Here is a 16,142-nt window from a genome sequence, read left to right as displayed (position 1 = left end):
CGAGGTCTGTCCCTCAGGCTCCTGTCAATTCCACATACAGTAGAAACCATATCGGTAGCGCAGCTCACAACAGAATTAACATGTCTGCTACATGTATTGTGTTCCTGGGGAGGCATGATGTTGGTCACTAATGTTTGAAAAAAAACTGTGCAGGTACTCTCAAAGTGTTTTTATTAAATATTCACCTAGAGGTTTGTTTCCAACCCACCTGACTGCTCCGGTTTTATCACCCACTATTTTCTCAGATCTCAGAAGCTAAAGCTTGAAGTCATACCTCAGCGTTTCATGTTTCAGTGAACATGTCCACAACAACAGCACAGTAGCAGCGTCGTATTCATCAAATAGACAACTTGACATAACACTAAAAAGCTACATAGATGTAAAAATTTTATGTGTTACTAAAAATAGACAAGTCCAGCTCGGCAAAGGTGACTTCTAACATCCCACAGGTCTCAACTTGTAAGTTTGTGTTTATTACAGAAACGACGAGTGAAAAAACAACAACAACAACAACAACAACAACTGACCCAATTTGCAATTAGATTTTTCTGTAAGCCACGAGAAGACATCTGATCAAAGTTTTCATACATTGTGAATAAAACATTACACAAGCATTTTCTGATCAGGATGGCAGGACACCTCCAGTGAACTTGTGGATTAAACAAATATTTCAAAGATATAAGCTGTTGTGGGAACCACAGACTTGGTCTGGTATGGTTTGTGGTTTTTTGGTGGTAGTGGTGAGATAAATCCCCTGCACTTCATTTCCTGCAGCAGTCCTTAAAAAGGCTGAAGGAAGAAGAGAAATGAAGTCAATAAGTCTTCTTCCAGGAGCGGATGTACAGCTGGATTGGGAGAAGGGGATTTCTGTTCTGTAGACTCTTGTGGAAAACATCAAAATCCACCCTCCTCACTCTGTGAAGATAGTCCTCCAACACCACCTGAAGCACACATCACAGGAGAGTTTGGTTTCGGCTTCAACAGGTTTGACCTAACAAGCTCCCGTGTAAACACCGACTCATCCTCCTACAGGTATTGTTCATATGGATATGACTCAGACCTTCATAACATGGTTTAGTTGTTGGTTAGGGTACTTGAACAAGTTTTTAACTGCAATTGCAGTAGAAATAAGTAAACACATACACCACTGGCCATGTCTTTTTTTTGCCCCTCCATATCCTGTGAGTCACTGAGCAAAATGGAGGTGAGTCAGAAACCTGAAACTAGCCAAAAATTGACTATGGCCACAGATGTACACTACTGAGTCTTAAAAATGCTACTTCTATGGTTTTATATTTGGGTATAGAGGACAAAATTGCAGCTTGACTAAAGTAGGAAAACAAACAAAATGTCACCAAATGATTTGAAAACCATCTGCATGACTACATCAGATAAGAGCATTTTAGCTCTCTTAGAAATCTGAGTGATCAATGTCATAAAGAACTTTGCATTCATATTGCTATGGTATTTGTCCTCAGCTCTAAAAAGGTACCCTCTCAACTGTAAGGTTTAAATAAACTACTCATGTGTTAATATAAAAGAACCTAAGCGGCGGTTGTGCGTTTCATGTCCCTCAGGCTTCACTAGGACTACTCTGTTTTTACCCTGCTGTTTCACATGACTCATCCGAGCCTGCCGTTCATTTAAATCAAATCGTCGGCGCGGTGAGAAACGTGAGTGTCTGTGCCGGCTTTCTTGTGCGGGCAAGAACACTGAGCTGGAAAAGTATCAAGCACATGCATATGGACAAATAATACAAGTCCACTGCAGCGTGAACATCATAATCTACACTCAGGAGTGCAGAGTGATTTTTGCTGCAAACTGCAGAGTTGGAGAGCTTTTCAGCTTTGTGCTGTAGTAGATGCAGGTCAGTACATCAGCATCATTATCATCTGAAATCATTGTTTTAGATTCAGAAAACAGCTTCTGCATGCAGGTATAAACAGTCAGCTTAAAACAGTGTATTCCTTTTAGGAACCAATTGTGAGATAAAAGCAGTGCTGCATTTTTAGCTACTGGGAAGTATTGACTAACCCTTCGGTGAATTACATCACTTCAGTGTTGTAGAGTAAAAATTTCCAGGTACTCACACTTTAGTAATGCTGTTAATAAAATTTTAGAAACATTTTTCTTTTTTTTAAATTCAGCTTTAGTCATATAATGATGCCATTTCATCTCCAAAGAGATGAGCTGCAGTTTTCTTACACAGCACTTAGTGCAAGTTCTTTACATTTTCATCTGAATACATCTACTCTGAAAACACAAGATACATCCTGAGTTGGCAGATATTTGATGATGTATTGTTCAGATTTTACACAGGTAGCAGCAACATAATGACATCAATAATTAAAAACAGGTGTTGATTCCATAAGTTGTTAGTTTTTTGTAGGCAACAGTCTAACATATTTGGAGGACAATAAAGTAGATTGCTTTGATTAATCATATTGTGCTTCATTCTCATGGTACCAAACACGTATTACTTTAAATTCAGTACGCTAGAGTACTAGTGCATCTCAACTAACTCGACTGTGAAAAAAATTTTTTTTAAAAATAATTTATGTCAAAAAGGTAAACTTTTACATCTTCTATATCCACAACACAAAAAGTGAAACACCTCAAGCTTTTAAAAAAAATTGGTTGAGGCTCCTTTATCACAAATTACTGCAGTGATGAGTCATGGAGGTGTTCAACTTAAGTTATTATTGATCTGTTACTGAAGCCCAGCTTGACTTGACGATATCAGTTTCAGCTGTTTCTCATCTTTCTTAAATGTTCTATTGGATTGATGTCAGGAGAGTTGGCTGGAACACTGAAGCACAGTAATCGCATGCTTAGCAAACCCTTTGGTAGTATTTTGGACTTTTCTGCTGGAAAAGGACTTTGCATCCTCATAAAGCTTTTCAGCAGATGAAAGCATGAAGTGGTCTAGAATCTCCTGGTAGATGGCTACTTTGGACCATTGAGCACGAGTCCAGTAGTTCTTCTCCTTAGCCCAGGTATGACACGTCTGTCTTCTCTCATTCAGGAGTGCGCCGATAATAGGAATGTGACAGTTGTGGCTTCTTTCCTGAAGCATGGTGGCCCTTGATGCACCGACACCAGCCTCAGTCCATTTCTTGTAAAGCTGGTATTGACTTTTCTTGACAATCCTCTCAAGGATGAAGTGATCCATGTTGCTTGTGCACCCTTCCCTGTGTTTCTGACAAAGTTTTACTTTCCAGTCGATTTTCCATTACCTTGCTTTCATACAGCACTTGAGAAGCCAGCCTTTCCAGAACTTTCTGTGACTTACCCTCGTTGTGAAAGATGCTGATGATTGTCATCTGGACAACTGTCAGGTCAGTGTCATCCCTGTGATTGTGTGTATTCGCACTGTTTAAATAGTTCTAACAAAAAGGCTTGAAGTTTTCACTTTACATGTCATAAATATAGAATTTGACAGTTTACTTTTTAAATTAAAATGAACTTTTTCAAGCTATTCATTTTTTTGGAGATAGACTACAAATAACAAGGATCAAAACCCTTCTTCACCTCTTTGAAAACACACACAGCAAAGGACTCAACACATAAACACATAACACTTAAAAAAAAACAACAAAAAAAAAAAGCAGGCAGCTTAATCACAGTCTTTCTTGTGGACACTCAACTTTGACTACAACGTCTATCTGCGTCATGAGGAAAACACTTTGTTGCATACTTGTCTGTTCTAAAAGTGAATTTCTAAACTACCATCTGTGATTAAAACCTTGCGGGACTTGAATCATTGGAATAATTGAATCATGCTGAATCTGTGATTCAAACATTGACCTCAAATTTTATCTATCAACTTCTGTGTCAAACTGACCCAGCTTTCATGCTGAAGATCACTGCTGGAGATAAGAGCTGCCTGTGTAGCTACAAGTCACTGTCCAAATAGTGTTTTGATGAAGAGTCCAGTGCCCAAGTCCAGAGGCAACAAATAAGGTCAGCAGTGCAACGATGAGCATGCTCATGTTTTTGTTTTTAACATTGTGTGCCATCAATTTTCCTCCTCGCTCAAACTGCAAATGATGAGTAACATCCTGAGGCATCTTGAGAAAGGACATTCAGCTAAAATGACCTAAACTGAGTTTTTTGGCCATAAGCAATGATTGCTCACTACCAGGCCCAGTGGCCAGATGTAACCCCCATTTGTTGTTTTCCCCAAATGACAGCCAATCTGAAGGGTTGTTTTCACTCTTTCTTGTATATGGTATACAATGATCAGGCATAACATTAGAACCACCTGCTTAATACTATGTTAGTTCCCCTTCTACTGCAAAAAAAATAGCCCTGACCCAGTGAGGCATGGACTCCTCTTCACCCCTGAAGGTGTGCTGTGGTATCTGGCATTTGTTTGTCCATTATATCCCAGAGATGCTCGATTGGATTGAGATTTGGGGATCTAGGAGACCAAGTCCTAACACCTGAAACTCATAGTTGTGCTGGATGCATTATCCTGCTGACAGAGGCCAAAGCCATCAGGGAATACAGTTTCTATGAAAGGGTTGGTGCTTTCAGTGAAGGATGGGGGGTCAGCATGGGCACCCTGACAAATCCTTACACTTACCCATATATTCCTGCTTCTAACACATCAATGTTCAGGACAAAAAGTTCACTTGAAAGAGATGATCAGTGTCATTCACTTCACCTGTCAGTAGTCATAATGTTGTACCTGCAGATCTGGTTTAACTGTGCAGTCACAGTTAAAATCAAGTTTTCTCAAACTCATCTTTGGGCACGGCAGCTCATTGGCACAGTGGGTTTACCGTTTATGTGGTTTCTTCTCCCACTGAATAATATGTTTTCTTAATCGCCACGATTTCTAATGTAGCGTTACATAAAAGTTAACAGATCTTAAAAATATGCAAATTTTAAAAAGTTTAGGCTTTTCCCAAATTAAAAGTTGCGCTTCCAGAGATATCGCATGTAACAGCTGGAAAACTAAAGAGAGACATATCTTTGTGCCCTAATTTTAAATGTTTTCGTCTTTAAGCAGAACGCCATCGTGCTTTTTTAAAAATAAATAAATAAATTCTCGCAACTTACATCATGGCTGCACAGAATAATCAGTTCTGTGATCTATCGCCTCTCTGCGGATCCTCGTTTGTCAAAAGGCTTAAACTGCGATTGCTTCTTACAAACAATGACTTGCATTCATTTTTAGTTAATAAGCAAGACTTCTAAACATTTTTAAACCTCCATATGTAATCTGTCCTAAAGACAGAAAAGTGGGAAATCAACTGGGAAATATAACGTAATCCAATGCAGAAGCTCAACTAAATACAACTTTATGTCCATAATTGAGGTCATGGTGCTGGAGGTGTTGGAGGTGCACTGACTGAACTGCACTGAACACTGCTGTTAATATTCTGGATACTGGACACCTCATTAATATCCAAGAGAGGTGATGTGGATTTCCAATTTCATTATCTTATTTTAACCCCCCCAAATAAATCTTACAGATATAGAGCCGTAATTTTCAAGCCTAAAGGAATGTTTGAAAAGTCAATTTAACTCTTGATAAGAAGTGATGAGGATACTATATTTGGGTGCAACAGAAGCCTGAAAAATCGCTTTGCCTTGGCCTCAGTGGAAGTCTGTTTTTCTGGTAGTCTGAACAAAAAGAGGAATCCACTAGAATAAATTGATGGGCTCAGTTCTTAAAAGCTTTTCATGGGAGGTTAATTAAAGCTCTGAGTCACTTTAAGACATTTTTTTTGGCATATTTGACATTCAGATGAATTTTTCTCCAAAATAAATATAGAGCGATTTTATACGAAGCAGTTCAGAAGGCATACAGAGGAATGTCAGCATCAAATTGTCAAAGAATAAAACCATGACCACATTATTTGACTTACAGTGGGGAGGAAGGCTGGAGTGGCAGCTGCTGGAACATTGTGGCTAAAGGATTGTGCCTGAAGGAGAGAGCACAATAAACAGAAATTAAATGGAAAGAAAAAAAAAAAATCTACACTCGCCCACACCAAATATTTTAAAACGCGCCCACACCGGCCTTTTAGGGTTGCTTTTCTAAAGACCGTTCACCCACACAGAAACAACAGGAAACGGTTACATCTCATGTTTGTCTGCCGTCACACAGCACATACCTGAAGCTGTGGGACGGACTGGTTACAGTGAAGAACTCAGGTCTTTTTTTGTTCTCTCATGGACACAACTTACACATTTTTGTGCTTCTCTTGTTATACAAAGGAGCAAGTGAACATATTGACACACTGGCAGCTCATAAACTACACTTGCTGCACTGAGACGTCAATCAAATCACTTTTTTAGGAGCTAGACTTCTGCGATTTTCGCCCTGGTTATTGGCTTCTCTTTAATTTTCAAAAATAAATCCGACATATTCGATTTAGATGAATGAAGTTTGTGGTATACTACACAGTAACCAAGAATGACAGTAGAGACTCTTACAATGAGCAAAGATGAAACATGTATGCATTATTTTGGTGGTAATTTGTTTTTCATGGTTTCTTGGGAGAGTGGCTTGTCAGCTCAGACACCATATCGATGGTATGCAGTGTATCTTTTAAAAATTTGATCGGGACAAGTGGAAGTCAAAAGCGATGGCGACTAGTTCCATCTTATACTTTGACGTGTCATCAATGTTCTTGCAGAGCAGCATGACTCCTACTGGGCGTTTAGGGAGGCTGAATACTTTTTCCACACTTAATCAAATCTCCCTGAATTTCAAATCAATTTGTAAGTAGTTTGGTTAGACTTATTGCTCCATCTTGGGCCACCCAATTTTCATGCAGTTGATTCTTAACAGTAACAATAAGCAGATAAGAAACACTGGCTAACTTAAATCAAATCAAATCACTTTTATTGTCACATCACATGTGCAGGCACACTGGCACAGCACATGCGAGTGAAATTCTTGTGTGCGAGCCCCACAAGCAACAGAGATGTGCAAACACAACAACACAAACGAGCAAAATACAAGAATGGCCAACCTGAAACTAATAAATATATGTACAATATATAATAGTGTATGCATTTCTGGATGTGTATACTAAATATTTTCCTACACGTGTGTGTGTGTGTGTGTGTGTGTGTATACACATTTTTACAAATTAAATAGTAAAAAAAAAAATAAATAATAATAATAATAATAAAATATATAAAATATACAGAGTTGAATATGTGCAAAACAAGTGGCATTTATATACAGTGTGGAGTGCATAATGTTGAAGTTCCAGTAGTGAAGCTGAGGTGTCTATGACGTGTTCAGCAGTCTGATGGCCTGATGGAAGAAGCTGTCTCTCAGTCTGCTGGTTCGGGACCGGATGCTGCAGAACCTCCTTCCTGATGGAAGCAGTCTGAACAGTTTATGGCTGGGGTGACTGGAGTCCTTGATGATCCTCCCCGCTTTCCTCAGGCAGCGCTTCCTGTAGATGTCTTGGAGGGAGGGAAGCTCACCTCCAATTATCCGTTCAGAGCACCGCACTACTCGCTGGAGAGCTTTGCAGTTGTAGGCGGTGCTGTTGCCATACCAGGTGGTGATGCATCCAGTGAGGATGCTCTCAATGGCACAGTGATAGAAGGTCCTGAGGATGCGGGGGCTCATGCCGAATCTTTTCAGTCTCCTGAGAAAGAAGAGGCGCTGCTGCGCCTTCTTCACTGTTTTGTTTGTGTGTACTGACCACGTAAGATCCTCAGCCAAATGTACTCCAAGGAACCGGAAGCTGCTCACTCTCTCCACAGCAGCGCCGTTGATGGTGATGGGGGTGTGTACTTCTCTGCACCTCCGGAAGTCCACTATCAACTCCTTTGTCTTTGCGATGTTGAGGGTGAGATGGTTGTCTTGACACCAGTGGGTCAGGGCGCTGACCTCCTCCCTGTAAGCCGTCTCATCACCGTTGGTGATAAGACCCACCACTGTAGTGTCGTCCGCAAACTTCACAATGATGTTGGAGCTGTTAGTGGCTGTGCAGTCGTAGGTGTAGAGTGAGTACAGGAGAGGGCTCAGTACACACCCCTGTGGAGCACCAGTGTTCAGTGTGATGGGGGATGAGGTGATGCTGCCCAGTCTGACCACCTGGCGTCTGTCAGACAGGAAGCTAAGGATCCAGCTGCAGAGGGAGCTGCTCAGTCCTAGATCCTGCAGTTTCCTGTCCAGCTTCGAGGGAATGATGGTATTGAATGCTGAGCTGTAATCTACAAACAGCATCCTCACATACGTGTCTCTCTTCTCCAGGTGTGACAGGGCAGTGTGTAGTGTCAGGGCTATGGCATCATCAGTGGACCTGTTGTGGCGGTATGCAAACTGTAGAGGGTCCAGTGAGTCGGGTAGTGCAGAGCAGATGAAGTCCCTGACCAGCTTCTCGAAGCATTTGCTTACGATGGGGGTCAGGGCTACAGGTCGCCAGTCGTTCAATGAGGAGATGGTGGAGGATTTGGGTACAGGGACGATGGTGGCCATTTTGAAGCAGGCTGGGACTACAGACAGAGAGAGGGAAAGGTTGAAGATGTGTGTGAACACTCCAGCCAGCTGAGCCGCGCATGACTTGAGGACGCGGCCGGGAATCCCGTCCGGACCAGTAGCTTTGCGTGCGTTCACCTTCCTGAAGCACTTCCACACATCCTCCTCAGACACAGTGTGCGCTGCAGGTCAAGCTGCAGGTCAAGCTTAAAAACATCTTAATACAGGAAAGCACCTGACACTTAGATCCAGCAAGGCTTAGAATACGGTGATGAAGTGTGAGACCTTACTAGCCAACTTACTTGTAACTCAAAGAAATAGTAATATGAAAATACAGAACACCATAACAAATGCACAGCATGGTTAAACCCAACCATTTTTTAAATTATTCCTAAATGTTAATTTTGAGATTATATAAAAATATTGACTTGTAAAGAGAATAGTTTGTTTTTTATCCTTTTAATGAATTAATTTTTGATTCAAGTTTGGTCTTATATTTAATTTAAAGTGTCATTAAAGAGATTTTAAAACCAAAAAACAATGTAGTTGTTCATCTGGCTCACAGTAAGTGTTCCTATCACTGGTCTTGCTACACAAGTACTGCAAATAAGAACTAAGACCCATTGAGAAGTCAGTCTTGAAAAGAAACACATCAAGGACGGATTAATCTTGTTTCAATGACCAACAGTGTAGGAAGAGTACCACTTCTTTTAAACCTAGAAAGGAGTCTGTAGAAAAGACAAATGTGACTTTAAGCACACTGTGAATTAAAAAAAACAAACAAAAAAAACCATTAGAAGTCATTTAGAAAAACTGACTTTATGATAATTAAATGTAACATTTTGTCTGAATTAAAATTTCCAGTTTTAATCATTTTAAATATGCATTTATTTTAATTATAAAACCCCCCCCAAAAAAACCCCCAAAAAAACAAAACAAACAAACACACACACACACACACACACACACACACACACACACACACACACTTTTGTGGGGGTATCTTATTGACATAATGCTTTCCCTAGCCGCTTACAATCAAAAATGAACGCGTAACCCTAACTTATTGTAGTCCTGACACTAAAACCACATTTTGACTCTTAAAAATGCCTTCAAAATGGGGGCATTTGATCCCCACAAACATATGTAAACATACCACACACACAAAGAGGTCATTACTTGCATAATTTGTGTAAACTGGCTCTTTGGTTAATGGCTATAGCCACAATAGGAAAAAAAAATAACATTACATCTATTCATGGCAGAGAAATCATTTACATTTTATTGTTTACACTTTAATATCACACGTCCTTTAACTGTTGGCGACACTCCTAACTGGTATAAAAAAGGCTCAAATTAAAACAAGTAACTGCTGATGAATGTTTGGGAAGCCACTTAATGAAAAAGCCTCCTAAAGTACAAAAATCAATGAGGCATGTAAGTGGAGGTTAATAAATCTCCCAACTAATTAGAGCTACATTAGTTAGACAATACTCAAACTGAAGACATTTCCAGGGCATTTTCAATGTGCAAGACACACATCACAGCATGTCAAAGCATTATGTGTCACTGGTGTTCATTTACATTATAGCACAGCTTTTTGTTCAATGCTGTTTTGAGTGGATTAAGAGGTGTTCAAGAGTGTTATAAAACACAGAAATGCGGAGGAGAATTTTACTTCATCTCGTCTCTGAAACGAGTCATAATTTCAATCAACAGGTGCTGCAGAGGCATTATGCAAAAATATGTTGTGAGCTTGGCCAGCCTCGATGTGATGCTGCTGCTGAGTTCAAGGCCTTTGTGGAAATCCTGAGTGTGTTAACAGATCAGCCTGGTTATGTTCTATACTGTAGAAATACCGCACTGAAAGACGAGTGTCTCCTACTAACAGGTTTACAAAGCCTGATTATTTCCCCTGAGCACCACTATTATCCAAAGTAAGCTTACATTTGAACTGGGTGAACACAAACATGTAGTTTATAAGAATGCAATCCAGCAAACATATTCATGTGCAGTGCTGACTGAACATATGAAAAAAATATCCATCTCTCTTTTTAACTGTAACTCAATTGAACTGTACTTCGATGTCGATTTGTCACCTGAAAATATTCAGTACTCATTAGGGCAACATACTGGACAACACTGACAAATTAGAGGAAGAGCAACACAATGGCAGAGGTAAAGACCAACAAATTTTATGTTGTTTTTGTTTGAAGTTAAACACAGTTTGGAGTTCAAGGGGCCGACATAACCGTGCATATGTTGTGTGGAATTTGTTTGTGAAAGATCCAAATGTTTTTATTATGCAACTTAAAATACACTTTGTAACTGCGGAATATTAGAATATTTCTAAAAGCTACTGTGGTCAGCTGTTTTAAGCCCCAGTCCCACACGGTTACAGACCCACGGACATTCAATGGGTTGCTAGGGGAAAAAAGTGTAATTTTATATACATGAATGTATATAAAATATACACTTAGCATCTTCCCTTAGCATCTTGCATGCAAACAACTGCCAACTACTTGCTAACTGGTACTGAAACTGTGTTGCCTTTACTACTGCAATAGTTATGTATTAAAAAGCGCAACTTTTATTTTGAAAGGAGATATTCTCCATTTCCCGACTGCTTCGAACTTACTCGGGTTTCACTACTGCTTTCTCCATAGTTGGAAAATGTTTGCAGACAAGTTGGTGTCTTTCATGCAAACTATCAGCAACCTACTAGCAATCAAAGCATTCACGAGGTTGTTTTTGGTTTAAAGCCCTCTTTGTGACTGATTTCACCTGCAGCAACTACCAACCGACCCGTCAGGAAATACACATTTTTCTAGTCACCAGGGGGTCACTGACCTCTTTTTAGGCCTATGTATCTAAAGAGGAGGAAAAAACAGGAGGAAATTAGGCCTCCTGTTTTTGTTTATTTTCGTGAACAGTTCCTGAAATTAACAATAAGTGCCAATGAGCTTTAAGCAAAAGCAAGGCAGTCACAGAGTGGCTGGATGATGAGAAATATTCAAATTCTGTTGTTCAGGCTTCCCCTATGGTACCATATTCTCAAATGAGCAACAACTAGCCCTCAAACTCCCACTCAAACTTCAAAAACCACACAAGGGTGCTTACTCATCTAATGTGCTCTCTTGCTCTCCTACCTTACCTCTCAGGAGAAAATGAAAAAAGGTCATTTGCTATGCACTTTATGTTGTTTCATACACTTGCAGGCTTGTTGCACTTGTTTCAAATGGGATATGGTGCTGAGTGTTGAGTTAATTATTCTCAAAGCTTTTCTTTGATCTGTTGTCCCTTACTTTGGACAAAAGCCTGAACCAACTGAGTACATGTCGATGCATATGTAAATCCCAGAAGCCAAGTTTCATAAACTAGCGAATCATATATAAAAGTAGCACTAAAAAGAACTTGTTTTTGCCATGTGAAACATCTATACAGGAATATGCCATGTGCATGTGCATGCAATGTAGACCTTATTGTGTAGGTGAAGTACATACATGTTGCAGGTGCACGTGAGCCTGACTGGCGATGTCATACACAACATCCCGAATGTTCTGCTCCCGGCTGCCGCGGATGAAATCCTCCTGAGAAGCTCCGTGCTGGAGAGACACACAATAACAAAAAACGGTGATGTTTGTGCATTGAGTTCACAGCTGTTCTTTCAATTTAACAACAAAAAAGGTTTAAAAGCACCGAGTTGGCTCCTGGAGCTCTAGCAATGAAATGTGACATTGTGCTATGGGGGCATATCACCCCCACACTTGAATAGTAAAAAATAAATAAATACACACACACACACACACACACACACACACACACACACTGCAGCAGTGTTTACATTACAGGTTTTTTTTTTTTGTTTTTTTTTAACTTGTCAATAGATAAAAATGCTCTGCTTTGCCTCTAGTAGCCCCTGGACTTCTGCAGAACTGCAAAGGATGTTAATTTTATGTTTGGTTCCAGGTGCCTTGCCTCAGTGCGTAGTCGGCTCCCATACAGTACCAACAGTGTGCAACATTAGCGCCGCATCATTTCAAAGTTTCAAAGAGTCCAAAACCCATGCGTGACCATCTTTTTATATATAGTCTATGGTCACGTGCAAACATGGACAGGATACTGAGTGCAGGCCATTTAATGACCATAGCTGTCTTTAAGAGCAGAGGTTCTGTGGATGTTATACAGGAAGCATTTTGTTGCTCCTTGATATTCTTATATTGGAGCCTTAAGTAGCAAGAAAACTGTATTAAATGACATTTTCGTATAAATAAGTAGTTACCCTGTTAAAAACCATGGCAATTTCCGTGTTAGCACCATGTTATTACTGTGGAAAATTTTTGCACGATATAATAGTTTTTTGTTGAGAACCAGCTGCGCCTGACAGAGGTCTCTTCCTGCTAAAAGGGGATTCGTCATTCCCACCATTTACCAAGCGCTTGCTCACAGAGGGGGTGCGATTATTTTTACCCTGGAAGTTAAAGCAATTGTATTTAATTCAAATAAATTATTTACAATTCAATGACAATATACATTTTTTTTAATTAACATAATGTAAGCATCAAATCCTTTGCAATTTATTTAAAAGTGGTAAACACTTCAGTTATTGGTGTTTAGTGCAGTAACTAACATCACACAAAATGCAGTTTAACACCCCACCCACACCCCTTTTAAGAAAAAAAAGAAAAGAAAAAAGAAAAAAAAACCAACAACAACAACAACAACAACACAGGTCACTGGTAGAAATAATAATAAAGTGTATACTGTATGCAGAAATGCATATCAGAACAACCAATTCAATCCCAGACTAATTCCCATTTTTCCATAAATGTATTACCCTGGTTCCAGATAAGCACAACGAGCTGACAAGATAACAACAGGTCATTTTAACTGATGATTTTCAGAATACCTCCCACCTTTCCAGCGACACTAGCGACTGTGTATGAAACTCAACAAAAAAGTAGTGAACATAATCCACTGTTACAATCCCACATTTAATGTCTACTAGTATTCCTGTTGATGTTGAAAGTCTAGCAGGAATGTTGAGCCTATTCCAAGGTGGAAAACACATTCATGAGCTAAGATTGAAATTTTATTCAAGACTTTAATTCAAGGAACTAAATTTTGTGCTTTTCCACACCTGCAGACATGTCACGTTTTAATAAGTTCTTTCAACTTGTTGGATGATGTGGTATTAATATAACTCCCACTGGTGCGTCTGCATATGTGGCCACACATAATGATGTGACAGCAAGTCAAGGCCACTAAGAAGAAGAGAGAAATCAATGACTGGTGTCCATTATTGACATCCTGCAGTTTACATGGATCATTAAAGCAGCAAAGCCTGTTCTATTTATTTCACATAAACTGAAAGCATTGATTCCTCTGCACCATGAGCACTTTTCCTCCAGCAGAATATAAAATCTTACATGCATGACCATTTGCAGGTTACCTTATAGCTGAGATATAAAAAGGAACAAAAGTGATATTTACAGCAGAATTTAGAAAAATTATTCCCTACAAACAGCATTACATTAACAAAGATTAATTCTCTTTGTCTGTAACATCTTTATATTGTTCTGCGATTATTTAGTGAATATCTCAAGACTCGTATGTTTGGTTGGTAACAATGATCTATTCTTTTTGTACCTAAAAAAAAAAAAAAAAAAAAAAAAATAATAATATATATATATATATATATATATATATATATATATATATATATATATATATATATATATATATATATATATACACACACACATACACACACTCAGGTGTTCAAGGGTTTTTGAATTGAAATAAATAAATTAAACTTCAAGAAAACTTGAGAAAGTGCTAAATGAGCTTTTGGGAGATGCACAAAATAACTGTTTCTGTAAACATGATAGGCAACTTTTGGAAGCCTGGTAGCCACTGGGACTTTGGAGAGAACAAAAACTATGAAAGTTTTGCTGTGTACCAACAATATTACATTAAAATATGTCACAATAATTCAAAACAATGGGAAAAAAAAGCCCAGAAAGCCACGAAAAGCTAAAAAAACAAAACAAATGTCATCAAATAATTTTTTTTTCTTTCATATTTGCAAATCGACCGACACAGAAAGAAACAAACTGCCTTCAGACCACATGGTTGTGTGATTAAAAGTTTTCAACTTTCAGCACATAGCATGTAATTTTTCTGAAACCGGACCAAAGTGTTGGTCTTTTGTGATATGGCATCTGTACGTCACCTAAAATAACGTATTTAAGATTTAACTGAAGTTTAGACTGTCGGGTTTATTTCAAGGATTTTAACCAAATACGGCATTGACCATACAATACATAGAAATCTTTCAGGACTCCCTGTAAATCACAACTAGGTTGGACCTCCTTTGTCTTCAGAAGTTCCTTAATTCTTCACGGCACAGATTCAACAAGGTGCTGGAAACATTCCCCAGAGATTCTGGTCCACATTGACATGACATCCACTATTTGAACCTCCTGACCACCATATCATACACTGATTGAGATCTGGTGACTCTGTGGGCCGTCTGATTCATTGTCATGTCCAAGAAACAAGTTCCTGACCTTGCACATTACCCTGCTGTAAGCAGCAATCAGAAGATAAATCAGTTAGTATTAGTATTAAGGGACACGAACTGTAGCGATCAGCCTAAAGTATGGACGCGAGGCAGGATAGATCTAAGCTTTTATGCTGTTTTACTAAAAAATTTTGAACTTAACATCTGAATTGAAACTCACACCAAACAACGATTTTAAAATCTCCTAAAACTGCCACTCACTAGGTATTTTCTCTTTTTCAGACCTCTCTGTAAACCCTGGAGACTTTGTAGGAAACTAAGACCAGCCGATCTGACACCAACAACCACACCCTGTTCAAAGTCATTTAAATCACCTTCCTTCCACTTCCTCCAGCAGGTATGGGTTGCCACTATGCAAATGGCTGAACAGATATTTGTGTTACCAAGCTACTCAACAGTACCTAATAATGTGACCAGTGAGAGTATATCTGTCTTCTCTTTATTTAAATCTTTGTTTTATTTAAAATCTGTTGTGGTGGTGTAGAAAAAAAAATCCCTCTTCAATAAATGATGGGATTTCCAGTATAATGTTGCATAATTACACAGTACAAAAACGTAACAATAACATTTATATTAACCATGAAACAATTTACAAGCTGGCTTGATTTGGAAAATGGAGACATACTGTATCATTAGTTAAATTGTCATTTGTTGTAATCAGCATCTTTTTGAATCAAGACAGGTTTCTTTTTGGACACATGAGGAGATTCATTTTGCTCCAATAAAAAAAAAAAAATAAACCAAAAACCAAAAAAAAGAAAAACAGACATTTGACAAAATCAGCTATCATAAGCTTTTATTAGCATATTCACCACATACAATGAATGACTGTTGGATTAATAGTAATTATTAAGTATTGTTAGCCCTATATATGATATTCTGGATTACTTTAAAATATTTGAGTAGCAGGAATCATAATTTAGCAAATTGATATCTTCACTGTTCGATATAACGATATATATCGGATGACGATATAAAAACGTCTAGTTTCATTTTACGCTATCGTTTGTTTCGTGGTGTCGCAAAATAAACTGTTTACGGCAATATTTTTTCATCGTTTTGATGGTCACTGTAGTGGCTATATTCATTTCTTAA

General features: G+C 38.7%; 1 protein-coding gene across 1 annotated transcript in view; it reads right to left on the bottom strand.

Moving 5' to 3' along the window:
* Positions 1-414: 414 nt before the first annotated feature.
* ndufaf6 (NADH:ubiquinone oxidoreductase complex assembly factor 6) overlaps positions 415-16,142 on the bottom strand; it is a 27,989-nt gene continuing 12,261 nt past the window's right edge. Inside the window, exons 7-9 of the mRNA XM_085472027.1 lie at positions 11,965-12,066; positions 5,880-5,936; positions 415-941 (exon numbers count right to left, since the gene is read on the bottom strand). Of these exons, the coding sequence (XP_085328153.1) occupies positions 813-941; positions 5,880-5,936; positions 11,965-12,066 (288 nt within the window). The 3' untranslated portion in view covers positions 415-812. The remainder of the gene's footprint in view (positions 942-5,879; positions 5,937-11,964; positions 12,067-16,142) is intronic.

Source organism: Copadichromis virginalis, linkage group LG11 (genome assembly GCF_057382275.1).
Source record: "Copadichromis virginalis isolate Kocher_CV1m ecotype Utaka linkage group LG11, C_Virginalis_male_GT1.1, whole genome shotgun sequence".
NCBI lineage: Eukaryota > Metazoa > Chordata > Actinopteri > Cichliformes > Cichlidae > Copadichromis > Copadichromis virginalis.
Note: the sequence above shows the minus strand (reverse complement) of the source record. Positions and strands in the feature narration are given on the sequence as shown.